This window comes from Oncorhynchus tshawytscha, linkage group LG22 (genome assembly GCF_018296145.1).
Source record: "Oncorhynchus tshawytscha isolate Ot180627B linkage group LG22, Otsh_v2.0, whole genome shotgun sequence".
Lineage (NCBI taxonomy): Eukaryota > Metazoa > Chordata > Actinopteri > Salmoniformes > Salmonidae > Oncorhynchus > Oncorhynchus tshawytscha.
In genome coordinates, this window is record NC_056450.1 from 26,080,401 (window position 1) to 26,107,940 (window position 27,540).

The 27,540-nt window shown below is 42.6% G+C and overlaps 1 protein-coding gene across 1 annotated transcript in view; it reads left to right on the forward strand.

Annotated features, from left to right (window-relative positions):
• Nucleotides 1-27,540, forward strand: part of LOC112222178 (cadherin-4) — a 519,051-nt gene that overhangs the window by 477,238 nt on the left and 14,273 nt on the right. The window contains exon 12 of the mRNA XM_024384851.2: nt 23,225-23,367. Coding sequence (XP_024240619.2) covers nt 23,225-23,367 — 143 coding nt within the window. The remainder of the gene's footprint in view (nt 1-23,224; nt 23,368-27,540) is intronic.

Consider the following 27,540-nt stretch of genomic DNA (forward strand, 5'->3'; position numbering starts at 1 on the left):
TTGAAAAGCACATTCCCTCCAGTCGTGTCAGTTGGAGAAGGCAGCAGTAGTCTGTGTTGTCCTGATGAGGGTTCTCTCCCATCTGTCCTCATACAGAGAGTGTCAGATGTTGCACACTGACACACTCATCAGCTGGTGTGTGTGTGTGTGTGTGTGTGTGTGTGTGTGTGTGTGTGTGTGTGTGTGTGTGTGTGTGTGTGTGTGTGTGTGTGTGTGTGTGTGTGTGTGTGTGTGTGTGTGTGTGTTAGAGGTCGACCGATTAATCGGAATGGCCGATTTAATTGGGGCCGATTTCACGTTTTCACAACAATCGGAAATCTGTATTTTTGGTCGCCGATTTGCCAATTAAAAAAAACAACCTTTATTTAACTAGGCAAGTCAGTTAAGAACACATTCTTATTTTCAATGACGGCCTAGGAACGGTGGGTTAACTGCCTTGTTCATTGGCAGAACAACATATTTTCACCTTGTCAGCTCGGGGAATCCAATCTTGCAACCTTACAGTTAACTAGTCCAACGCAATAACGACATGCCTCTCTCTCGTTGTACTCCACAAGGAGACTGCCTGTTACGCGAATGCAGTAAGCCAAGGTAAGTTGCTAGCTAGCATTAAACTTATCTTATAAAAAACGATCAATCATAATCACTAGTTAACTACACATGGTTGATGATATTACTAAATATTATCTAGCGTGCCCTGCGTTGCATAAAATCTGACTAAGCATACAAGTATCTGACTGAGCGGTGGTAGGCAGAAGCAGGCGCGTAAACATTCATTCAAACAGCACTTTCGTGCGTTTTGCCAGCAGCTCTTCGTTGTGCGTCAAGCATTGCGCTGTTTATGACTTCAATCCTATCAACTCCCGAGATGAGGATGGTGTAATCGAAGTGAAATGGCTAGCTAGTTAGAGTGTGCTAATTAGAGTGACGGAAGCTATACTGCTACACTGGCAATACTAAAGTGCCTATAAGAACATCCAATAGTCAAAGGTTAAGGAAATACAAATGGTACAGAGGGAAATAGTCCTATAATTCATATAATAACTACAACCTAAATCTTCTTACCTGGGAATATTGAAGACTCATGTTAAAAGGAACCACCAGCTTTCATATGTTCTCATGTTCTGAGCAAGGAACTGAAACATTAGCTTTCTTACATGGCACATATTGCACTTTTACTTTCTTTTCCAACACTTTGTTTTTGCATTATTTAAACCAAACTGAACATGTTTCATTATTTATTTGAGGCTAAATTGATTTTATTGATGTATTATATTAAGTTAAAATAAGTGTTGATCGGTCGACCTCTAGTGTGTGTGTGTGTGTGTGTGTGTGTGTGTGTGTGAATCATGTGGGATCTGGAAAGGTTGGAGGATGGGCGACTGAGATCCGTTGGGTAAATTCTAGGTTCAAAGTTCCAAGATCAGCTGGTAAAATGATGAGCTCCTAATATCTAGTATTATATACAGTTGATGTCGGAAGTTTACATATACTTAGGTTGGAGTGATTAAAACTAGTTTTTCAACCACTCCACAAATGTCTTGTTAACAAACTATAGTTTTGGCAAGTCGGTCAGGACATCGACTTTGAGCATGACACAAGTAATTTTTGCAACAATTGTTTACCCACAGATTATTTCATTTATAATTCACTGTATCATAATTCCAGTGGATCAGAAGTTTACATACACTAAGTTGACTGTGCCTTTAAACAACTTGTAAAAGAAATTAAAAAATGATGTCATGGCTTTAGATTTTTCTGATAGGCTAATGATATAATTTGAGTCAATTGGAGGTGTAGCTGTGGATATATTTCAAGGCCTACCTTCAAACTCGGTGCCTCTTTGCTTGACATCATGGGAAAATCAAAAGAAATCAGCCAAGACCTCTGAAAAAAAATTGTAGACTGGTTCAGCTTTGGGAGCAATTTCCAAATGCCTGAAGGTACCACGTTCACAATAGTACGCAAGTATAAACACCATGGGACCACACATCTGTCATACCGCTCAGGAAGGAGATACTTTCTGTCCCCTAGAGATTAATGTACTTTCGTGCGAAAAGTGCAAATCAATCTCAGAACAACAGCAAAGGACCTTGTGAAGATGCTGGTGGAAACAGGTACAAAAATATCAATATCCATAGTAAAACGAGTCCTATATCGACATAACCTGGATATAATAAAACAGAGTATAAGTTTACTTAGTTACAGTTCTATTTAAAATTAGGATATTGTTTCGTCATTTATTCATAATATTCCTAACAATAACTGAACAGTAATGATCCAAGGCTCTGAGGCCAGTCTAGAGCTGTTTGAAGAAGAGTTCAACATGTTAAAACCTCTAGTGGATGATGAAGTAAAAACTGACATGTCTCCACTAACAATGGCTGCAACTCCCAAAACATGGCCTTCAAAACAGGAGGCCCACAGTACATCACTCCCTCCCTCCCTCACCTGTAGCAGCTGTGTGCACAACAGAAACATTATCTGGGAAACAAATCCAGAACTGCCTCTCCCTATTAGAATGGAGATTACGGATTTTTTTATTTTATTTATTAGGATTCCCATTAGCCGATGCCAATGGTGACAGCTAGTCTTACTGTGGTCCGACACATAACGAAAAGACATTAAAGACAAAAGACAATTAACATACATTAACATGAAGTGTGTGTGTGCATCTATCAGTTACTCATACAGAGAGAACAAACAACAAGGGTGTGACACTGTCCAGACACTGATGGAAGAGTTGAGGCATTTCAATCAGCTTCAATAGAACAGTTAAGGCAGAACACTAAACAAATGACGCAGTCCATTGTCACCCTCCAAGAGGAGCTGATTGTGGTAAAGGTAGAGCTGCAGCAAAGAGAGGGTGACCAATGGCCTCCGTCAGCAGCTTCTGACCATGCCACCAACAGAGCAGCTGCATCAGCCTGGTGGAAGCCCAGATACTCCTGAGCCCAGTACAGCCTTCAACCCATTTGCCTCACTAGCCCCTCAGCCTCTTAGGGTCCACCTTGACCTGCCAACCTCCCAGCCTGCCACAGCTTACCTTGACCTGCCAACCACCCAGCCTGCCACAGCCTACCCTGCCTTGCCTACCTCCCAGCAGTCTGACCATGTTCAGCCGATCACACCTCCAGAGAACAGGGGACAGGATCCAGTTCATACCAGGATACCTTACAAAACTGCAGTTATGAAAGAAGTATCTAAAATAATAATTTCCCAGACACCAAACAGATAAATGCTGGTGTCCCACTACTGACAGTGCACAACAACTGCTCTATCAAGTCAATCTGGAAAATCCTGAGAACCTTGTCATACGTACTGAGACAAATGACCTGCGCACAAAAGGAGAAAGAGTGGCTGTGGAAGTGAGAAAGGTGGCAGAGAAATCACACACCCTGTTCCTAAGGACACACATTATAATATTCACCCTTCTACCAAGGAAAGATCTCCCCTGGAAAAGTATTAAAAATGTCAACCAAATTTCACCATGGACTGCTCCACACTACTAAATGTCAGCATCTCTCACCACCACACCCTGACATGTGAGAACTTGTATGACCATGTACACCTGGACCATGAGGGATTCAGAATCTTTGCCAAGAACCTGAAAGATGCCAAGTTAGACAGAGATCCACAATCATCCCAGGCCAGCAACAGAGCCCCACCAGTTCCCTATCATGGGAGACAGAGGAGGCCAATCTCATCTCAGCTGAGCCCGACATAGACATCTCCAGCCCCTACCAACATGTCCAAGCCCAGCTGCGATAGACTGTGACCAGATCACCAGTGCCAGAACCAACCTAGCTCAGCCAAGCAGTGCCAGGACCAACCCAGCTCAGCACAGAGGTTCCAGAACCAGCCCAGCTCAACCCAGCAGCGCCAGACACAGCTCATCTCAGCCCAACACAACCCTTCACAGCACTGGACTGTACTGTAGGGGCAGGACAAATAGTGGCCAACAGGAGGGTACCCCAGACCATACCTCAACCTCACTGCCAGACCACATATGCAGAGGCAGCCTCTGGTAAGAGACAAATAGACCCTTCAGCCATCGGAGAGACAACCAGACCTGGCCTGCCTAAACACAGCTCAATCAGACCCGTTGCATCACAGCACAGCTCTACCAGACCTGGTCCGCCTCAGCACAGCTCTACCAGACCTGGCCAGCCTCAGCACAGCTCTACCAGACCTGGCCAGCCTCAGCACAGCTCAACCAGGCCCGACCCATCACAGCACAGCACAACCAGACCCGGCCCGCCTCAGCACAGTTCTACCTGACCCTGCCCATCACAGCACAGCTCTACCAGACCCGGCACACCTCAGCTCTGCCAGACCTGGTCCATCACAGCACAGCTCCAATCAGCTCAGTTCTACACAGCACCGACCACTACCCTAGTCTGGAAAAACTCTGTTGAGGGTAGTGCATCACATGATATAGTCCACACCATGTATCATTCATGCCAGCAGCCCTCATATGCTAAGATTTTGGAGCTTCGCCAGTCACACTGCCCTTCACACCACTCTCCACAATTCCCCCCACAACCTCCCTCCCAAGCTAGTTTTGGTTACCCTCCCTACTTACATCCCCAGGACAGGCATGGGACACTCCTTCCCCCAATGGCAGCCTCAACCCTGCAACAGGAGCCACACCAAGGCCTCCTCTCCACACCCAGTCCACCCGGATGAAGCTCCGGCCAATGGAGTGGAGCTGCTGCAGGGGACAGGAGTGGCTGCCAATGCTCCACTCTGGTCCCCTGCAGCTGCTCCAATCCTTTGGTGGGAGCTTCATCCGGGGTGGACTGAGCTCTGCCCACACTGCTCTCCCAGTTCCCGCCTGGTCTGTAAAAAATGTTTTACACAATTTACATTTGGGTACAGGACTAATGTCCTGACATTCTGGTTCTCTCAGAAACATGGTTAAATGGTTCTGTCTCTGAGAAAGACATTGAAGTAAAGGATTACAAGATATTTAGATGTGACAGAAAGGGGGAGGAGTGGCCTTTTACTTTCCTTTTACAGAAAGGGGGAGGAGTGGCCATATACAGTTGAAGTCAGAAGTTTACATACACTTAGGTTGGAGACATTAGAACTCTTTTTTCAACCACTCCACAAATTTCTTGTTAACAAACTATAGTTTTGGTAAGTCGGTTAGGACATCTTCTTTGAGCATGACAAAAGTAATTTTTCCAACAATTGTTTACAGACAGATTATTTCACTTATAATACACTGTATCACAATTCCAGTGGGTCAGAAGTTTACATACAATAAGTTGACTGTGCATTTAAACAGCTTGTAAAATTCCCCAAAATGATGTGAGGTCTTTAGAAGCTTCGGATAGGCTAATTGACATAATTTGAGTCAATTGGAGGTGTACCTGTGGATGTATTTCAAGGCCTACCTTCAAAATCAGTGCCTATTTGCTTGACATCATGGGAAAATCAAAAGAAATCAGCCAAGAACTCTAAAAAAAATGTAGACCTCCACAAGTCTGGTTCATCTTTGGGAGCAATTCCCAAATGCCTGAAGGTACCACGTCCACAATAGTACGTAAGTATAAACACCATGGGACCACACAGCCGTCATACCGCTCAGGAAGGAGATGCGTTCTGTCTCCTAGAAATTAACATTGCGGAAAGTGCAAATCAATCCCAGAACAACAGCAAAGGACCTTGTGAAGATGCTGGAGGAAACGGGTACAAAAATATCTATATCCATAGTAAAACGAGTCCTATATCGACATAACCTGAAAGGCCGCTCAGCAAGGAAGAAGCCACTGCTCCAAAACCGCCATAAAAAAGCCAGACTACAATTTGCAACTGCACATAGGGACAAAGATCATACTTTTTGGAGAAATGTCCTCTGGTCTGATGAAACAAATATAGAACTGTTTGGCCATAATGACCATCGTTATGTTTGGAGGAAAAAGGGGGAGGCTTGTAAGCCGAAGAACACCATCCCAACCATGAAGCATGGAGGTGGCAGCATCATGTTGTGGTGGTGCTTTGCTGTGGGAGGGACTGGTGCACTTCACAAAATAGATAGCATCATGAGAGGGAAAATTGTGTTGATATATTGAAGCAACATCTCCAGACATCAGTCAGGAAGTTAAAGCTTGGTCGCAAATGGGTCTTCCAAATGGACAATGACCGCAAACATACTTCTAAAGTTGTGGCAAAATGGCTTAAGGACAACAAAGTCAAGGTATTGCAGTGGCCATCACAAAGCCCTGACCTAAATCCCATAGCAAATTTGTGGGCAGAACTGAAAAAGCGTGTGCGAGCAAGGAGGCTTACAAACCTGACTCAGTTACACCAGCTCTGTCAGGAGGAATGGGACAACATTCACCCAACTTATTGTGGGAAGCTTATGGAAGGCTAAACAAAACTTTGACCCAAATTAAACAATTTAAAGGCAATGCTACCAAATACTAATTGAGTGTATGTAAACTTCTGACCCACTGGGAATGTGATGAAATAAATAAAAGCTTAAATAAATCATTATCTCTACTATTATTCTGACATTTCACATTCTTAAAATAAAGTGGTGGTTCCAACTGACCTAAAACAGGGAATTTTTATTTGGATTAAATGTCAGGAATTGTGAAAAACTGAGTTTGAATGTATTTGGCTAATATGTATGTAAACTTCCGACTTCAGCTGTATGTCAACTTTAATTTCATGGTATCCCAATCTGTAAATATTTCTGTTTGCAATAAATTTGAGCTTCTGGTTGTCAATGTGTCCTGAAAACCAGAATACACATTTATTTGTTGCTGCCAAGGCAGATGCTGTAGGCGCTATATATTTTTAACACCTTTTTTAACGGGATAATTTTCATCAACAACCGCTGAATTGCATAGCGCCACATTCAATGAATATTACTAAAAATATTTATATTCATGAAATCACAAGTGCAATATAGGAAAACACACCTTAGCCTTTTGTTAATCCACCTGTAGTGGCAGATTTTGAAAATATGCTTTACAGAGAAAGCAATCCAAGCATTTGTGTAAGTTTATTGATCGCTCTACAAAACATTATGTACACTTAGCATCAAGTAGCTTGGTCACGAAAATCAGAAAAGCAATCAAATTAATTGTTTACCTTTGATGATCTTCGGATGTTTTCACTCACGAGACTCCCAAATACACAAATAATGTTCCTTTTGTTCCATAAAGATTATTTTTATATCCAAAATACCTCCGTTTGTTTGGCGCGTTATTCAGAAATCCACAGGAAAGAGCGGTCACGACAACGCAGACAAATTCCAAATAGTGTCCGTAATGTCCACAGAAATATGTCAAACATATTTTATAGTCAATCCTCAGGTTGTTTTTAAAATATATAATCGATAATATATCAACTGCAAATGTCTTTATCAGTAGGAGAGGGAAAGGCAATGGCAGCCCAAACTCTGTTGCACGAGCAAAACTCAAGCGACCACCTGACCTGTGATGTTATCTTTCTGGCTAATTTTTCAAAATAAAAGCCTGAAACTATGTCTGAAGACTGTTGACACCTTGAGGAAGCGATAGGAAAATGAATCTGGTTGATATTCCTTTCAATGGAGCAAAGGGAGGCTATGGAACATGGAGTTTTCAAAATAGAAGCCACTTCCTGGTTTGATTTTCCTCAGGGTTTCGCCTGCAATATCAGTTCTGTTATACTCACAGACAATATTTTGACAGTTTTGGAAACTTTAGAGTGTTTTCTATCCAATACTACTAATACTATCCATATATTAGCAACTGAGACTGAGGAGCTGGTTGTTTACAATGGGCACCTTTTCATCCGAGCTATTCAATACTGCCCCTGCAGCCATAAGAAGTTAATCATGAAACAAATGTATTATCCAGAGACTGAAGGAAAAAAGGAAACCGCACACTGCTCTTGATAGTATCACTGATATTTAATAAGCTTACGTATCGGCCTTCATCATCTGATTGTTCAGATGTGCAAGTGCCTTTTGAATTTTGTATTATCCAGAGACAGAACATTATTGAGTAATATACTTGGAAGCGGTGGGTGGTGTGTGCGCCTCCTAAGTCAGACTAGAAGACCACTCCGAGTACCTTTCCTTCGCCGGCGTTGTTTTGGAATCAGTTAAAGTGCCCTGAGGGGTATGAACAAAGGATCCTATTCTGGAAAGTCGTATTCCTGGTCGTAATGCTGATAGTGCTGGTGAGTTACCGCCACTCTGATATTCAATAGTTCTTCCCGGGAAAATCTGGGCTAATAATGTAAGAAATAACACATAAAATACAAAATAGGGCAAAGTTTCTTAAGAGTTAGAAGCACGGCAGCGCTCTCTGTCGGCCGCCATTTTTCATTTCGTTATGGTTAGTAGGTCGGTTCAGCAATTTACTATCTGTGACGTGCTAGATGCCTTGCTTAAGACTGATGTAAAAAGAATCCACTGGGGCTGATATACTTGATCTATTTTTGCTGCACCTCTCTGCCCCTCTGATTACTTAATCATTATCCCATATTTTTTACCTGACGATTATATCTTGTACTATCCCCAAGGTTTGGAAGGCGGCCCATGTACTCCCCCTTCACAAAAGTGGTGACCCTTGTGACCAAAATAATGATCAACCTATTTTTAAACTTTTTTGCCTAGATAAAATATTAGAATCCTTGATTCTTTCTTAGCTAATGTAATGACCCTAGGTGTTGCTGGTGTAGAGAATCAGGCGCAGGACAGCAGATATGAGTAATCAAACGTACTTTACTCAAAAGGTAAAATATACAAAGTAACAAATCCACGTACACCATTACAGACCGAAAATACAAAATAAACAACCACTCACAAAAACCATGGGGGGGCAGAGGGTTAAATAATAAACAGGTGATTGTGGGATTGAAAGCAGGTGTGTGAAACAAAGACAAAACAAATGGAAAATGAAAAGTGGATTGGCGGTAGCTAGAAAGCCGGTGATGTCAACCGCCGAACGCCGGCTAAATAAGGAGAGGGACCGGCTTCGGCGGAAGTCGTGACAGCTAAGATCTTTCATATTCTAAATGTACATCAGTTGGGATTTAGACCAGGTCATAGCACTATCTTTGTTGCATCCCTAGTTATAAATGATGTGGGTAATTGTCTTTTCTCAATTGGCCTAGACCAGGCTGCATGTAACTGGTTTGAAAATGACTTAACAAATGGTGTTAAATTAGGTTTCCTTGATATGATGAATGGTGTCCCGCAAGGGTTGATTATGGGTCCTGTAATTTTTATCTTTTACATGAACTATATCAGCTTGTCTGTAAAACATTGTAACCTGCACTTGTATGCCAACGATACTATTGGGTATGCTATTACACCCATCGTTGACCAGGCTCTATCTGAACTACAGTCTGCCTTCATTGTATTACAGAACAAACTTTATTGACCTGAATTTAGTATTGAATGTTCTCCAGAGTGCATAAAAATAAACTCTGATTTAAGCATAATATGTACTTTGTCCATATTGATCATGTCCCTGCTTACAAGTATCTGGGCATCTGGATAGATGAAAAGCTTTTAAAAACCATATTGACGAGTTAGTTAAGAAGCTGAGAATAAAAATGGTCTTCTTTTATAGAAATACTGTAGGTCCTGCCTCTCGGAAAATGGTAGAAAGCAGATTATTCAGTCGATGTTCCTATTGGTCCTAGACTAAGGTGACATCATCTATATGAACACAGCTGCTACTTCATTGAAGTTGTTAGATGTAGTTTATCATAGCACACTGCGCTTTATTATGGGTGATAGTTTTAGCACTCATCACATTATTTGTATTTTTGGAATTATTAAGGGTCCAAGGCAGCAGCTACTCTTCCTGGGGTCCAACAACATTAAGGCAGTTATATACAATTTAAAATATTACATTTCATAACACTTTTCACAACACATTTGGTTTGTGCCCTCAGGCCACTACTCTACTATTCATGTATCTACAATACAAAATCCATGTGTATAGTGCATTCAGAAAGTATTCAGACCCTTTGACTTTTTCCACATTTTGTTACGTTACAGCCTTATTCTAAAATTTATTAAACATTTTTTTTCCTCAATAAACTACACATAATATCCCAAAATGAGAAGGCAAAAACATTTAAATAAATTCTTTGCAAATGTATAATTTTTACATAAATATTCAGACCCTTTGTTTTGAGACTCGAAATTGAGCTCAGCTGCACCCTGTTTCCATTGATCATCCTTGTGTTTCTACAACTTGATTGGAGTCCACCTGTGGTAAAATCAATTGATTGGACATGAAAAGGCACACATGTCTATATAAGGTCCCACAGTTGACAGTGCACGTCACTGCAAAAACCAAGCCATGAGGTCGAAGGAATTGTCCGTAGACAGGATTGTGTCTAGGCACATATTTATACCTTTGCTTATTTGATCTGGTCATTAACATAGCATCCAGATTAGTCACCAGAAAGCACTTGTTTAGTTAATTTTCTCCGGTTTTGTCTGGCAAAAACAGAGTAGCCTACCTTCTTATAAGTACCCTATAAAGTACATATAAAGTAGGCATATGTATAAAGTAAATATAAAGTACTGTTTAGAAATCTGCTAATGACGATTATTTTCCACAACAATAGTGTCACGTTCTGACCTTAGTTCTTTTATTATGTCTGTGTTTTAGTATGGTCAGGGCATGAGTTGGGTGGGTTGTCTATGTTCCCTTTTCTATATTTTGGGATTTCTGTGTTTGGCCTGGTATGGTTCTCAATCAGAGGTAGCTGTTTATCATTGTCCCTGATTGAGAACCATATTTAGGTAGCCTGGTTTCACTTTTGAGTTGTGGGTGATTATTTTCTGTTTAGTGTGTGTTGCACCTGACAGCTGTTTCGTTCTCATTTGTTACTTTGTATTTTTTTGTATAAGTTTGTTTTCAGTGTTTTAAACTAAGCATATATAGCCTTGTTGTCTTTGTGCTGACTTCCGGTAACTCCATGGTTCTAAATCAGTAGTTTTTTTAGTAAACTGTCGAAAACATTAACTTGCTTGATCATGCTGCAGCTCATACATGGACTTCGCCAGACAGATGTTGCTCTCCGGTTTTGTGATGAAACAAAGTATGTGTAGTTGAATTTATTCTTTCACTGTGTGAATGTTTTCTTTTTGTTCTCATGGCCTCATTGAATATCATGGTGGCATATGAACAAATGGATTATACAGCAAATAATGCAATTATCACAACAGGTTGTAATATGACTTTTTTTACGGGTTTGGCTTGGCTTCTTCAGTGATTTTACCCACACACCGCTACTCTCTCCTTTCTCTATCTCTTTATTTCTCTATCTCCTGCTTTGCCGCCCCAGTCTCTCCTTCTCAGGCGTGACTGCCCTCCACTGGAGAACCAGAGTACAACCTGTACCTTCCTCCACACACACACACGGATGGATATTCTCTCTATCTCTGAGTCCATGAGCTTTTACCGGTCAGAGCATGCTAACCTCACCTAAGCCTCAGCAACTTCCTAATAAAGTTAGCTACTGTCTTTCTCCCCTCCCTCCCTCTCATATCCCCTTGCCCCCCCTCTGTGCCGGCCACGCTCTCTCCCCTGTGGTGATTTCACAGGCTGACGGTTCCAGTCTGCAGGTAGCTGCCAGCCCAGCTGACCAGGGCGGGCAGCCCTCTCTCATCCCGTTCCCATGGCCGTGTAGAGCCCGGGGTACAGCCCACTAGCCTGCTGGGAAAAAACCCCTCCCTCCCTCCCTACAGCTAGGCCTGCTCTCTAGCCCACTTTATTGTAGTGCAGGGCAAGCCTACAGGAACACAGTATACATGGTGGGAGAGCCTGAGTGGGAGGGTATGGGTATTAGGGACTGAAGCCTGTTTGCAGCTGTGAATGTGTTCTCTACATCAGTGCATAAACACCGATGAAGAGAACAAGGACATTCCATAGATAATATTTACTATGGACACAGATACAGTGGATGAAATATGGTGGAGTGGAAGGTGGTGGACTCTGAGAGCAAATGAGAAAAGGATGTATGAGATGAATACAGAGATACAGGGGGATGACAGGATGAAGGAATTTGTGAATATGAAGACATGGTGAGATGAGGTGAGATTGAAGGGGTTGAGTGGAGAGGGGGGGGGGACCCAGACAGGGATTGTGGGTAAATCCTTGAGATCATATCTGTTTTCTTCTCCCTCCTATCTTGGAATAGAATAATGTCTTCAGCTTCTCCCCTATCCACACACACACATACAGGGACGTGTGGAATTGTCTGCAGGCTGTGGACAAGATGTCCATGAAGGATTAAACTGTGTGTGTGTAACTAGTATACAACTGAACATCACATTTGAAAATTATGTCCATTCCATTGATTTAGTCTATATCTGTGGTAGTCCTTTACACTCGTACTCATATACGGGTTGAAAATGGCAGATTTGGGCACTGATAAATGTCTAAATTGGAACGTTGTGGCTGTATAGTAACATGCTATACAGTGCATTCGGAAAGTATTCAGAACCCTTGACTTTTTCCACAATTTGTTACGTTACAGCCTTATTGGTTTAAATTGGTTTGTTTTTTTAGGTAATGAGGTACTGAGCATTCTGGAGCAGGTTTTCATCGAGGATCTCTATGTACTTTGCGCCGTTCGTCTTTCCCTAGATTCTGACTAGTCTCCCAGTCCCTGCCGCTGAAAAACATCCCCACATCATGATGCTGCCACCACCATGCTTCACCATAGGGATGGTACCAGATTTCCTCCAGATGTAGCTTGGCATTCAGGCCAAAGAGTTCAATCTTGGTTTCATCAGACCAGAGAATCTTGTTTCTCATGGTCTGAGAGTCCTTTAGGTGCCTTTTGGCAAACTCCAAGTGGGCTATCATGTGCCTTTTACTGAGGAGTGGCTTCTGTCTGGCCACTCTATGATAAAGGCCTGATTGGTGGAGTGCTGCAGAGATGGTTGTCCTTCTGGAAGGTTCACCCATCTCCACAGAGGAACTTTGCTCCGTCAGAATGACCATCTGGTTCTTGGTCACCTCCCTGACCAAGGCCGTTCTCCCCTGTTTGCTCAGTTTGCCCGGGCGGCCAGCTCTAAGAGGAGTCTTGGTAGTTCCAAACTTCTTACATTTAGGAATGATGGAGGCCACTGTGTTCTTGGGGGCCTTCAATGCTGCAGACATTGTTTGGTACCCTTCCCCAGATCTGTGCCTCAAAACAATCCTGTCTCGGAGCTCAACGGACAATTCCTTCGACCTCATGGCTTGGTTTTTGCTCTAACATGCACTGTCAACTGTTTGGACCTTATATAGACAGGTGTGTGCCTTTCTAAATCATGTCCAATCAATTGAATTAACCACAGGTGGACTCTAATCAAGTTGTAGAAACATCTCAAAGATGATCAATTGAAACAGGATGCACCTGAGCTCAATTTTGAGTCTTTTCGCTTTGTCATTATGGTGTATTGTGTGTAGATTGAGGATTTTTTAAATTTAATCCATTTTAAAATGTGAAAAAAATTAAAGGGGTCTGAATACTTTCCGAATGCACTGTACATGATATCAGAGCTCTGGCTCTGTCCTTTACAGCGCTGTATGGATTTGACTGACAGCCGTTCTGAACTTGAGCACCTCACGCAACAATAAGTTGTCCCCATCCCTCCAGCTAATTGGGCATTTTTTGCAAATGTTTTGTTATCTGAGTGAGGGAAATGCTGTAAATGAAGATGACTCTATGTATTTTGAAAGATGAGACGTTTAGGATAATATTAAATACTGCTTTGATGTTATATAAGCAAGACAAACACCCGTGAGTCCAAATGTGCACTTCACATTTCCATATTATAAAACTCATGTCATATACAGTGTCAACGCTTATGATCACTATGTTTGATGAACAGTTACAAGATGACTTGGCGTCATACCCTGAGTTGTGCTGGACAGAATGAGCCTGTTTTTCTATTGTGATTTTCTTTTGCCACGGCATACGCACCTGACTGCACTCAGTCATGATTCCTTTTTATGCGCACCAAAATTACTATCTATTTCCCTGAATTGCATTGACAAAGTCTTACACTGTAATATCAAATCAAATGTATTTATATAGCCCTTCGTATATCAGCTGATATCTCAAAGTGCTGTACAGAAACCCAGCCTAAAACCCCAAACAGCAAGCAATGCAGGTGTTGAAGCACGTTGGCTAGGAAAAACTTCCTAGAAAGGCAAAAACCTAGGAAGAAACCTAGAGAGGAACCAGGCTATGAGGGGTGGCCAGTCCTCTTCTGGCTGTGCCGGGTGGAGATTATAACAGAACATGGCCAAAATGTTCAAATGTTTGTAAATGACCAGCATGGTCAAATAATAGGTCTAGGACAGGTAGCACGTCCGGTGAACAGGTCAGGATTCCATAGCCGCAGGCAGAACGGTTGAAAGTGGAGCAGCAGCATGGCCAGGTGGACTGGGGACAGCAAGGAGTCATCATGCCAGATAGTCCTGAGGCATGGTCCTAGGGCTCAGGTCCTCAGAGAGAGAGAAAGACAGAGAGAAAGAGAGAATTAGAAAGAGCATACTTAAATTCACACAGGACACCGGATAAGACAGGAGAAGTACTCCAGATATAACAAACTGACCCTAGCCCCCCGACACATAAACTACTGCAGCATAAATACTGGAGGCTGAGACAGGAGGGTTCAGGAGACACTGTGGCCCCATCCGATGACACCCCCGGACAGGGCCAAACAGGAAGGATATAACCCCACCCACTTTGCCAAAGCACAGCCTCCACACCACTAGAGGGATATCTTCAACCACCAACTTACCATCCTGAGACAAGGCCAAGTATAGCCCACAAAGATCTCCGCCACGGCACAACCCAAGGGGGGGCGCCAACCCAGACAGGAAGATCACATCAGTGACTCAACTCACGCAAGCGACGCACCCCTCCTAGGGACGGCATGAAAGAGCACCAGTAAGCCAGTGAATCAGCCCCTGTAATAGGGTTAGAGGCAGAGAATCCCAGTGGAAAGAGGGGAACCGGCCAGCCAGTTCACCTTCACACTCCTGGGCCAGACTACACTCAATCATATGACCCACTGAAGAGATGAGTCTTCAGTAAAGACTTAAAGGTTGAGACCGAGTTTGCGTCTCTCACATGGGTAGGCAGACCATTCCATAAAAATGGAGCTATATAGGAGAAAGCCCTGCCTCCAGCTGTTTGCTTTGAAATTCTAGGGACAATTAGGAGGCCTGCGTCTTGTGACCGTAGCATATGTGTAGGTATGTACGGTAGAACCAAATCAGAGAGATAGGTAGGAGCAAGCCCATGTAATGCTTTGTAGGTTAGCAGTGAAACCTTGAAATCAGTCCTTGCTTTGACAGGAAGCCAGTGTAGGGAGGCTAGCACTGGAGTAATATGATACATTTTTTTGGTTCTAGTCAGGATTCTAGCAGCCGTATTTAGCACTAACTGAAGTTTATTTAGAGAGGCTTTATTAGTGCCACTTTTAGTGAGTTTGGTACACATCCGGTGGATAGAGAGCCGTTTATTATGTTCAACATAGGAGGGCCAAGCACAGGAAGCAGCTCTTTCAGTAGTTAGTTGGAATAGGGTCCAGTATGCAGCTTGAAGGTTTAGAGGCCATGATTATTTTCATCATTGTGTCAAGAGATATAGGACTAAAACACTTGAGTTTCTCCTCGATCCTCGGTCCTGGCAGAGTTGTGCAGACTCAGGACAACTGAGCTTTTTAGGAATACCTAGATTTAAAGAGGAGTCCGTAATTTGCTTTCTAATGATCATGATCTTTTCCTCAAAGAAGTTCATGAATTTCTTACTGCTGAAGTGAAAGCCATCCTCTCTTGGGGAATGCTGCTTTTTAGTTCGCTTTGCGACAGTATCAAAAAGAAATGTAGGATTGTTCTTATTTTCCTCAATTAAGTTGGAAAAATAGGATTATCGAGCAGCAGTAAGGGCTCTACGGTACTGCACGGTACTGTCTTTCCAAGCTAGTTGGAAGACTTCCAGTTTGGTGGAGCAGCAGTGAGGGCTCTTCGATACTGCACGGTACTGTCTTTCCAAGCTAGTCGGAAGACTTCCAGTTTGGTGTGGCGTCATTTCTGTTCCAATTTTCTGGAAGCTTGCTTCAGAGCTCGGGTATTTTCTGTATACCAGGGAGCTAGTTTCTTATGAGAAATGTTTTTAGTTTTTAGGGGTGCAACTGCATCTAGGGTATTGCGCTAGGTTAAATTGAGTTCCTCAGTTAGGTGGTTAACTGATTTTTGTCCTCTGACGTCCTTGGGTAGGCAGAGGGAGTCTGGAAGGACATCAAGGAATCTGTGAATTTATAAGCACGACTTCTGATGCTCCTTGGTTGCGGTCTGAGCAGATTATTTGTTGCAATTGCAAACGTAATAAAATGGTGTTCCGATAGTCCAGGATTATGAGGAAAAACATTAAGATCCACAACATTTATTCCCATGGGACAAAACTAGGTCCAGAGTATGACTGTGACAGTGAGTAGGTCCAGTGACATGTTGTACAAAACCCACTGAGTCGATGATGGCTCCGAAAGCCTTTTGGAGTGGGTCTGTGGACTTTTCCATGTGAATATTAAAGTCACCAAAAAACAGAATATTATCTGCTATGACTACAAGGTCCGATAGGAATTCAGGGAACTCAGTGAGGAACGCTGTATATGGCCCAGGAGGCCTGTAAACAGTAGCTATAAAAAGTGATTGAGTAGGCTGCATAGATTTCATGACTAGAAGCTCAAAAGATGAAAACGTAATTTAATTTTTTGTAAATTGAAATTTGCTATCGTAAATGTTAGCAACACCTCCGCCTTTGCGGGATGCACGGGTGATATGGTCCCTAGTGTAGCCAGGAGGTGAGGCCTCATATAATACAGTAAATTTATCAGGCTTAAGCCATGTTTCAGTCAGGCCAATCACATCAAGATTATGATCAGTGATTAGTTCATTGACTACAATTGCCTTTTAAGTAAGGGATCTAACATTAAGTAGCCCTATTTTGAGATGTGAGGTATCACGATCTCTTTCAATAATGACAGGAATGGAGGAGGTCTTTATCCTAGTGAGATTGCTAAGGCGATCACCGCCATGTTTAGTTTTGCCCAACCCAGGTCGAGGCACAGACACGGTCTCAATGGGGATAGCTGAGCTGACTACACTGACTGTGCTAGTGGCAGACTCCACTAAGCTGGCAGGCTGGCTAACAGCCGGCTGGCTAACAGCCTGCTGCCTGGCCTGCACCCTATTTCATTGTGGAGCTAGAGGAGTTAGAGCCCTGTCTATGTTGGTAGATAAGATGAGAGCACCCCTCAGCTAAGATGGAGTCTGTCACTCCTCAGCAGGCCAGGCTTGGTCCTGTTTGTGGGTGAGTCCCAGAAAGAGGACCAATTATCTGCAAATTCTATCTTTTGGGGGGGCAGAAAACAGTTTTCAACCAGCGATTGGGGGGGGTGGGCAGAGACAATTACTCGATGCCGACACATCTTTCTAGCTGATTTACACGCCGAAGCTATGTTGCACTTGGTGACCTCTGACTGTCGTATTGTATAACTTAGCTAGTCATGATAGCAATAGAACAGGCTTTCAGATGATGCTCACCTTACCGAGATTGCAATTTATAAATGGACAATTTTTGGATTGCATAAACAACAGTAATTGTGTGAGGGCAAATCAAAGTTTATTTGTCACGTGCGCCGAATACAACAGGTATTACAGTGAAATGCTTACTTACAGGCCCCAACCAACAGTGCAATTTTTACATAAAAAATAGGTATTAGGTGAACAATAAATAAGTAAAGAAATGTAAAAAACAACAGTGAAAAATAACAGTAGCAAGGCTATAACAGTAGCGAGGCAATAACAGTAGCGAGGCTATATACAGGCACCGGTTAGTTGAGCTAATTGGTATGTACTTGAATTTATAGTTAAAGTAACTATACATATATGATAAACAGAGAGTAGCAGCAGCGTAAAAGAGGGGTTGGTTGGGGGGGGACACAATACAAATAGTCTGGGAAGCCATTTGTTTACCTGTTCAGGAGTCTTATGGCTTGAAGGTAAAAGCTGTTGAGAAGCCTTTTGGTCCTAGACTTGGCGCTCCAGTACCGCTCGCCATGCGATAGTAGAGAGAACAGTCAATGATTGGGGTGGCTGGGGTCTTTGACAATTTTTAGGGCCTTCCTCTGACACCGCCTGGTGTAGAGGTCCTGGATGGCAGGCAGCTTAGCCCCAGTGATGTACTGGGCCGTACACACTACCCTCTGTAGTGCCTTGCAGTCGGATGCCGAGCAGTGGTTCAATATTCCCAATTAAGAAGTTTTAGGTTGTAGTTATTATAGGAATTGTGACGCATTGACTATTTCTCTCTATACCATTTGTATTTCATATACCTTTGATAATTGGATGTTCTAATAGCCTAATCTCAGGAGTTGATAGGCTTGAAGTCATAAACTGCGCTGTGTTTCAAGCATTGCTAAGAGCTGCTGGCAAACGCAGTAAAGTTTGAATGAATGCTTACGAGCCTGCTGCTGCCTACCACCGCTCAGTCAGACTGCTCTATCAAATAGCAAATCATAGACTTAATTATAATATAATAAACACAGAAATATGGTCAAATCCAGAAACTATAATTTTGAAAACAAAACATTTATTCTTTCAGTGAAATACGGAACCATTCCGTATTTTATCGAACGGGTGGGTCTAAATATTGCTGTTACATTGCACAACCTTCAATGTTATGTCATAATTATGGAAAATTCTGGCAAATTAGTTTGGCAACGAGCCAGGTGGCCCAAAATGCTGCATATGCCCTGACTCTGTGTGCAATGAACGCAAGAGAAGTGAGACACTTTCCCTAATTATTATTGCCTGCTAACATGCATTTCTTTTTACTAAATATGCAGTTTTAAAACAAATGTTTATGGTTATGTACAATTGCGCAACGATTGAGCTTTTTTCGCAAATGTGCTTTTGTTAAATGATCCCCCGTTTGGCGAAGTAGGCTGTGATTCGATGATAAATTAACAGGTACTGCATTGATTCTATGCAACGCAGGACAAGCTAGTTAACCTAGTAATATCATCAACCATGTGTAGTTAACTAGTGATTATGTGAAGATGGATTGTTTTTTATAAGATAAGTTTAATGCTAGCTAGCATCTTAACTTGGCTCCTTGCTGCACTCGCGTAACAGGGAGTCAGCCTGCCATGCAGTTTCCTTGTGAAATGCAATGTAATCAGACATAATCGGCGTCCAAAAATGCTGATAACCGATTGTTATAAAAACTTGAAATCGACCTTAATTAATCGGCCACCTCGGTCGACCTCTACTCTGTATCAAAAGGTTGCATGTTCAACCCCAGTTGTAGCCCATTAACCCTTGCCTTAACCACTTGGAATGAGTGCCTAAACTTAACCATTAACTTTGAAATTTGACATTTGGAGAAATGGAACGATACAGAGCAGCAGTGGCACAAAACACGATGAAATACGACATTTGGAGCAACATTGAAATATGACGTTTGGAGCAACATTAAAATGTCACGTTTGGAGCAACATTTAAATTTGATGTTTGGAGCAACATTTAAATTTGATGTTTGGAGAACGTAGGTAAATGTCTAATTCTGCAGTGAGACTGTGAACGTTTTTAATTGAAGACTTAATTGAAGACTTATAAAGCATCGTATAATTATACTCTTCTTTGAGTCTTACAAGTGCATTGGAATTACTTAGGAACTATGCACACTTTGGAGAGGTGTGTGGCCACTTGGAGACACCAGTTAGTCTCACTCAAACTCTTGTCATTTTTTGTCTTATGTTGTACCTACTCCACATTTTCCAAGAATATTCTTATCATGTTACTGAATGTATCCAGAGTATTTTCAGATTTCATTTTAAACAAATGTGGCGAAAAGTACAGTAAATGCTAAATTAAGGCCAGGCACCATAGACAAAAATTGTTATTTTGCTTCCATCTGTCAATTTTCAGATTTTGGGATATTTTACAACTATAACTTCCATACTTTCATAAAATGTACAAATAAATCGGCAATAATGTATATAAATACTTTATTTGTATCATTTTATCCCAACTCCATCAAATACACCTACCATAAATGTCGTTCTTGATAGTATGTTTCACGTAGAACTTCCACCGCTATTTTTAAAACTCTCCATGTTGAATCATGTATCATTCAAAAGCTTGTTTTCCGGAGCATATCGATAGCTAGTCCATACATGGATCTATCCATTCCTGACATAGCGCTTCGTTCTGAAAGAGTAGTAATTTCCTGACATCTGATTGGTTACTGGAATTTAAAGGCCCTTTCCGGCAACCTGATTGGTTAAAATGCCTCACGTGCCGCAAAGCACTTGCTTGTTTGAAAATATCTCCCGCGAAGAATCAACTGAAAGAAAGACAAAATGAGAAAATCTCAAAGACTATACCTACAGCATGTGAATAAAAACAGGCGGTCTCAGTTAATCAATGCGAGAAAAGCAGTGAATGAAAGAAACAATTTGCCTGATCCGCCGATCGAGGCAGTACAGATAGAGAGGGAAATGAAGTAGCCCGCAGCAGCGCTTTGAAACACAAATTAGTTGAGATGAATATGCCCACTTGCAGCGATCAACCAGACAGCAGCCAGCCAATAAGTGGCTTTTATTCCACATGTCTCAAATACACTTTTACATGATTTGATTTGCCCAAATTGTCTAAACACTGGACTGAAAATCACCGTAGACTTCACCAACCAGTGATTCTGTAATTCTGTCATGATAGAATGTGCCGACTGTGAAGGTGATGCATTTAGGAGGAGTGTTTACACTTCCTCTAGGCTGCAGGAGTGCTCCAGGGGAGATGTGGCATTTGATATAAATGTGAGGATGGTTCTTCTAGCCCTCGAACTTGGACTTGGTTATGCAGCTCTAAAGAAAATAAGCAAAGTCCCAGGGATTCCTTCCTTGCGTCTCAGCTCATATCAGAGACATGAGAGGAGAATGACAGGTAAAGAAGAAGGGAGAGTGGCCCATTATTGACGGGTGACTTGCTGTGTTTAAATATGATTTATTTCCTTGTTCCAGCAAATGTATTCAAAGTTAATAAAACAGAGTGATAGGAAAACATAACTATAATGAGCCTGTCGCATAGGCCTACAGTGTCATAGGGCTGTAGCCTAATGTGATTAGTGAGAAATTAGCTTTACGTAAAGTAAATACATGCTGATATGCTCATTTTTAGTCCTGCAGTTATGTCTGTAATGTCGACAGACATAATAAGTACTTTTTCCAACCCACTTTAGTTGCAGAGATTCAGAGAGAGCTGCAAAGATAATTAGAAGAGCATATATAGAGCCAGACATAGCAGTTGCTGAAGGAGGATGAGGATGCCATCATAGACATTAATGTATCCTTCGATGGCACTTGGCACAAGAGAGGATTCACTTCCAACTATGGGATAGGTGTATGCATTGGTGCTGGTACCAGCGAGCCATAGAAAATTGTGAAAATCCACCCTGTCACAAAAACCTTGGAGGCCATACATTTTGTAATAGAGAGGTTGCACATAAAATGGTACCTGTATATCATAGGATGCCAAATGATAACGTCCTCAAAAGCATGTAGCACGGAGGAACCCAGAATGCAAATGAATGTCTGAACTCTGTAATATGGTCGCAATGCCCCAAAACTGTCTTCGTGGGCAAAAGGCACATTGACGGAGCAGCCAGTATGGCAGTACCCACGTTCGATGAGGGAGCCACTACTATAACAAATGTGATGAACAAAGTGTTCATTTACAAGCACTTTGGTGACACTGGAGCAATTAGAGAGGAGTTGTGAGAGCTGATGCTGCTTCAATGGAGTCTGCCAAACGTAGGCGCAGTTCTCATGACACAGTCAAGAAAGTAAAGCATCCCCAGCAACAACTCAGTGGGCCTTACATATGAGGCAGGTGTGTTGTTATCTGTTAATAACATTTAGACTACGTTACCCAGCAGGCTATGCGGGAGGCGGATGGTTAAAGAATGCCTTGCATGGCTAAACATGGAATTTTCTAGCTGAAGTATATGTTCATTGAAAGTAGTTAAACCTACGCCCCAGTTTGTCATTATATAAGGAACAAACATAACAGCAGGTATAGCTGATTAATGTTCTGCACATTTCAACAGCCATACAAAATCCTTGCATGTGACAGATTGAGCAAAGTGATATGAGAATTTGCCCAAAACTGCATATTTGCCCAACAGACCAGTATTCAAAGCATATGCTCTATTGCTTGAAACAAATGTATTAAACGTGCTAATGTATTTGTAAAAGGTATATTTGATGTTTATTTGTCAGTTTAGAAGTGATATATGAATAACAGTTTAATTAACGTGACATAAATGGTCATATTTATGGAAAGTACATTTCAATTGCATTAGCCTACCTTTATCGGCCATTTTCTCAAAATGACATGTTCCCTGTGCACCAATTCATTTTTCTCAGTCTTCAAAGGACGTGCATTCCCATTATTCCACACACAGGTTCTTAGGTCTTATAGTCAGGCTTTTGGATTTTAAGTGTCATTGTATGTGTAAATATGAGCAAAATATGCATCCATCATACATGTGAATAGTGTTTTTTAAATAATTCCATGAAATGACAATATTTTGATAAACTGATCTGTAAAAGTCTGACCATTGGGTGTCTTATCACAATTAAACAAACAAAAAACATTCTGCCTTTAAGCAATCTGTTGAAAAACAGATTCTCATAATATGCAAATTAGCGCACATTTAAAGCATGATTTGCCTAATTTGCATATTTAAATGTTAAAATAAATACAATTTGTAAAACAATAATATCTTATTTATGTATACTTTCAACTGATAAAGTTTCAGTCTGATTAGAGTAAATGGGGGAAAAAATCCATATTAGCCTGTGTTGGCTGGCCATAACATAAAATCAACAGTGTAATGATTGGATTCAGTCTTGTCAGGTGAACTGTTGTGTCCTCACCTTTTAGTCTAATAATCTTCCCATAATCTCCAAACTGTTTCCTTTCAATTGCTACAATTGTTATGCATTTTCATATTTCTTCTGTAAGAAACATTTCAATTTAGCCCAATCCATATAAGCCAAATTTCACGAAGTGTAAAGGGTTAACATGCTACCCTCCTCCTCCTCCTCCTTGCAGATGAAGAGTGAGTACAATATGTGTACTTTCTTTCAACTTGTTTCCTCCCTCTATCTTTCCAGGTATTCTAAGCTGGCCGACCCGGCTGAGTGGCTGTCCATCAACACCACCAACGGTCAGATCGTCACCACGGCAACCCTGGACAGAGAGTCCATCTACGTCAAAAACAACATCTACGAAGCCACCTTCCTCGCAGTCGATAACGGTGAGACTGTGTCCACTGTGTGTGTGTGTGTCAGAAAGAGATGACAGAGAGAAAGAAGAGATGATATGCTGAAGAAAAACGTGGTCCCACGGGGTTGAGCAGAGGCATGACTACAGCTGAGTTAGAGTGGAAACTCTTGGTCACCAAGAGCTAGTCATGCTGTATCGATCCGTTGTCCTTTCTTCTCTCGCTCCATCTCTCCTCTCTTTTCCTCCTTTCTTCCTTTCTCCTCTGCCCATGGCATTGAGTGTGAGACATCCAGTTTGTTCTGCCACCCAGGCAAAGCTCAAGCTTAACCGAGCACAAACTCAATCACAGCAAACAAAAACACTTTTTTTTCACATGCGGAAGCAAACCGAGTGCTTTCCCCCTCCCAAAGTGCCTTATCAGTGACATGCAGTGCATTGGTGTGTTTACCTAAAGTTGGGACGGCTTTGAAGCATGATTGACATTGCTTGTGCGTGCGTGTTAACAGTGATTGACAACTTCAGAGACCATGACGTGTACTTCCTGTGTTGTTTCCTGCAGCACAGGGGGGGATTAGACAGCAAACCCATTAGGGCTGACACGCTCCCTTAATTTCCATGCCTCCGCTCGCACTTTCTCTTTTTCTCTCCTTTCCCTTCTCTTTTTCCATTTCTTCTTCTCTGTCCCTGTCTTTCTCCTTGCACACTTTTTCAAAGCCCTCTGACCCTATGAAAGTTCCTTGTGACGTGTTGTCTCTGCACTCCGCTTCTGTATTCACCTCTGTCTCTTCCTTCTCATTATTTAGATCACAGTTTTAGGTGCGCCACCGGTGGTATTATGTGGCTGTGTGTGTGTGTGCGTGTGTGTGTGTGTGTGTGTGTGTGTGTGTGTGTGTGCGTGTGCGTGTGCGTGTGTGTGTGTGTGTGTGTGTGTGTGGGTTGCAGACTGTGTGGGTGTAGGGGGAATGTCTGCAGTGATAAAGTGAGAGGGATTATGGAAGCGCTGGGGGTGGAGGGAAGAAGGGAGGATGAGAGGAGGCAGAAAGATAAAGCGGGGGGGGGTACAGAATTTAGGAGAGAAACACAGTCAGAGAGAGCTAACATATTATCATGGCTGTCACCTACACAAACATCTGTTTTAACCCGCCTATGGATTTGTTTATTTCTTCTTTAAAGAACATAAGGGAGGCTCGCTAGAAGTCCTTTCTTCACACCTGAAATCTTTTAGCCGACATGAAGAAAAAAACATTATTACAAATCCTTTTGAGGAATTTACACAAACATAATTATTTATTTAGCTGGTTAAACCCCCCATAATTCTCCTATCAGCCTCAGCAAGCTGCTTCCACATGTCCCCCATACATGACTGGGATTAACGAACTAAACCGCCAGACAGGAGAACTAAACCGCCAGACTGGAGAACTAAACCGCCAAACAGGAGAACTAAACCACCAGACAGGGGAACTAAACCACCAGACAGGGGAACTAAACCGCCAGACAGAGGAACTAGACCGCCAGACAGGGGAACTAAACCGCCAGACTGGAGAACTAAACCGCCAGACAGGAGAACTAAACCGCCAGACAGGAGAACTAAACCGCCAGACAGGGGAACTAAACCACCTGACAGGGGAACTAAACCACCAGACAGGGGAACTAAACCGCCAGACGGGAACTAAACCACTGGACAGGGGAACTAAACCGCCAGACGGGAACTAAACCGCCAGACAGAGGAACTAAACCGCCAGACAGGGGAACTAAACCGCTAGACAGGGGAACTAAACCGCCGGACAGGGGAACTAAACCGCCAGACGGGAACTAAATTGCCAGACAGGGGAACTAAACCGCCAGACAGGGGAACTAAACCGCCAGACAGGGGACCGTAAACTGCCAGACAGGGGGCAGTAAACCGCCAGAAAGGGGTAAGTAAACCGCCAGACAGGGGAACTGAACCGCCAGACAAGGGAACTGAACCGCCGGACATGGGACAGTAAACCGCCAGACAGGGGACAGAGAACCGCCAGACAGGGGACAGAGAACCGCCAGACAGGGGACAGTAAACCGCCAGAGAGGGGAAACTAAACCGCCAGACAGGGGACAGTGAACCGCCAGACAGGGGAAACTAAACCACCAGACAGGGGACAGTGAACCGCCAGACAGGGGACAGTAAACCGCCAGACAGGGGATACTAAACCACCAGACAGGGAACCCTTCCGGGCTTTGTGTGTGTGTGTGTGTGTGTGTGTGTGTGTGTGTGTGTGTGTGTGTGTGTGTGTGTGTGTGTGTGTGTGTGTGTGTGTGTGTGTGTGTGTGTGTGTGTGTGTATGTGTGCTAGCCTTTGCACACAAAAGCAATGTGATGTGTGTCTTACCACTCTCCCCTCACTGCTTTGTACGAATAGAGAACATACAGACTCCGGAGTATAGATGGATACAGTATGCAGAGAAGTGGAATTGGGGACATAGTATCCACAGACTTGATGAAAGGAGAACATACAGTATGGTCCTTTTGTCACCATGCAGACTACAGAGAACGTACTGTATGGTAGCTACCCGGTTTACACACCTCTGCTGGTGGTGAATATGGTCATCATAGTATTGGAGACTAGTACTGAACAAGAGCCAACATTGAGATGATAATCCCCACATGTTAAATGTCATGCCTCCTGTTTGACTTCTTCACCTGTCAGTTAGCCAGCCTCCTGCTGTTGCTGATAAGGTCAAGGGTTATGAACTGGTAACTGATGTAAATGATCATAACTGCAGGATATCCTTAATATTGCATTTTATAACCCACATTTTTACTTTTATTCTCCGCTTCAGGGGTTTCCGTGGCCTACTCCCAGTTAGCCTTAACAGAAGAGCAATAAGTTTATCTTCCTCTGGTACCCCTCTCCCTCCTCTCTCTTTCTCTCTCCCGCTCCTCTGTAGTACTCTTTATCTCACTCCCCCCCTCCTTCTCCATCTTTGTCAAATGTCTTGCACCGTTGCCAAGTTTAATTGCCAGATCTGTGAGCTTTACATAAATCTTTGGTAAATGACAGAGCTCTTATCTCCGTCCCGGGCTTGGTTCTGGGACACTTCCCCACTAACCATTGGCTGAGCCAGGGAAATTACTCCTAATTGGAGGCAGCAAGGGTCACCGCCCCCCTGACAAAAACTCTCAATAAACAGCATTGAGCTGATAGTACTGCTGCACACAGTCTCTCTCTCATTTAGTCTGAGACAGACAGTCTCTAACTTTCTTTATTTTTGACACACACATTACTCTCTTTTTCTCTAGTATACTCTATCTCTTCCTCTGTATTACACATTTTGACTTGTTCTCTTTCCTCTTGCTGTACTTTGTCGTTCTGTCTTTCTTGTCCTGTCTCTCTGATTGGTGAAGGCCTTTTCTCTCTTCCTTCTTTCCCTGAATTCTAAATGTATTGTGGCCATGTTCCATCTGTCCACTCAATCAATAAAAATGGCCTTCATATTGTGTATGTATACATTTACACACACACACACACACACACACACACACACACACACACACACACACACACACACACACACACACACACCTCAGAGAAAATATCCACGGACTGTTTTATTGTGTTATATTAATTGTTATTGTCTCTGGCGAGTGTGTGAGCTGTGTATGTAGGGAGATGGGTTGTGATGAGAGGGATTTGGCTGTATGAAATAAGGGGAGGTTGAACAGCCAAATGTCACAGCCAAATGTCAGCAGCTCTCTCTCTCTCTCTCTCTCTCTCTCTCTCTCTCTCTCTCTCGCTCGCTCTTTCAATTCAAAGGGCTTTATTGGCATGGGAAACATATGTTTATATTTCCAAAGCAAGTGAAATAGATAAAATAGTTGTGCAAATAGTACAAAAGGGAAAATAATTAAACATAAATGTGGGCTATGTATATGGGTTGTATTTACAATGTTGTTTGTTCTTTACTGGTTGCCCTTTTCGTGTCGCAACAGGTCCCAAATATTGCTGCTGTGATGGCACACTGTGGTATTTCACCCAGTAGATATGGGAGTTGTTTTCAAATTCTTTGTGGGTCTGTGTAATCTGAGGGAAATATGTGTCTCTAATATGGTCATACATTTGGCAGGAGGTTAGGAAGTGGTGGTTAGGAAGTAGCAGTGTGCCTGTCTTCTTTTGAAAGCCATGTCTGCCTACGGCAGCGCCTCTCAATAGCAAGGCTATGCTCACTGA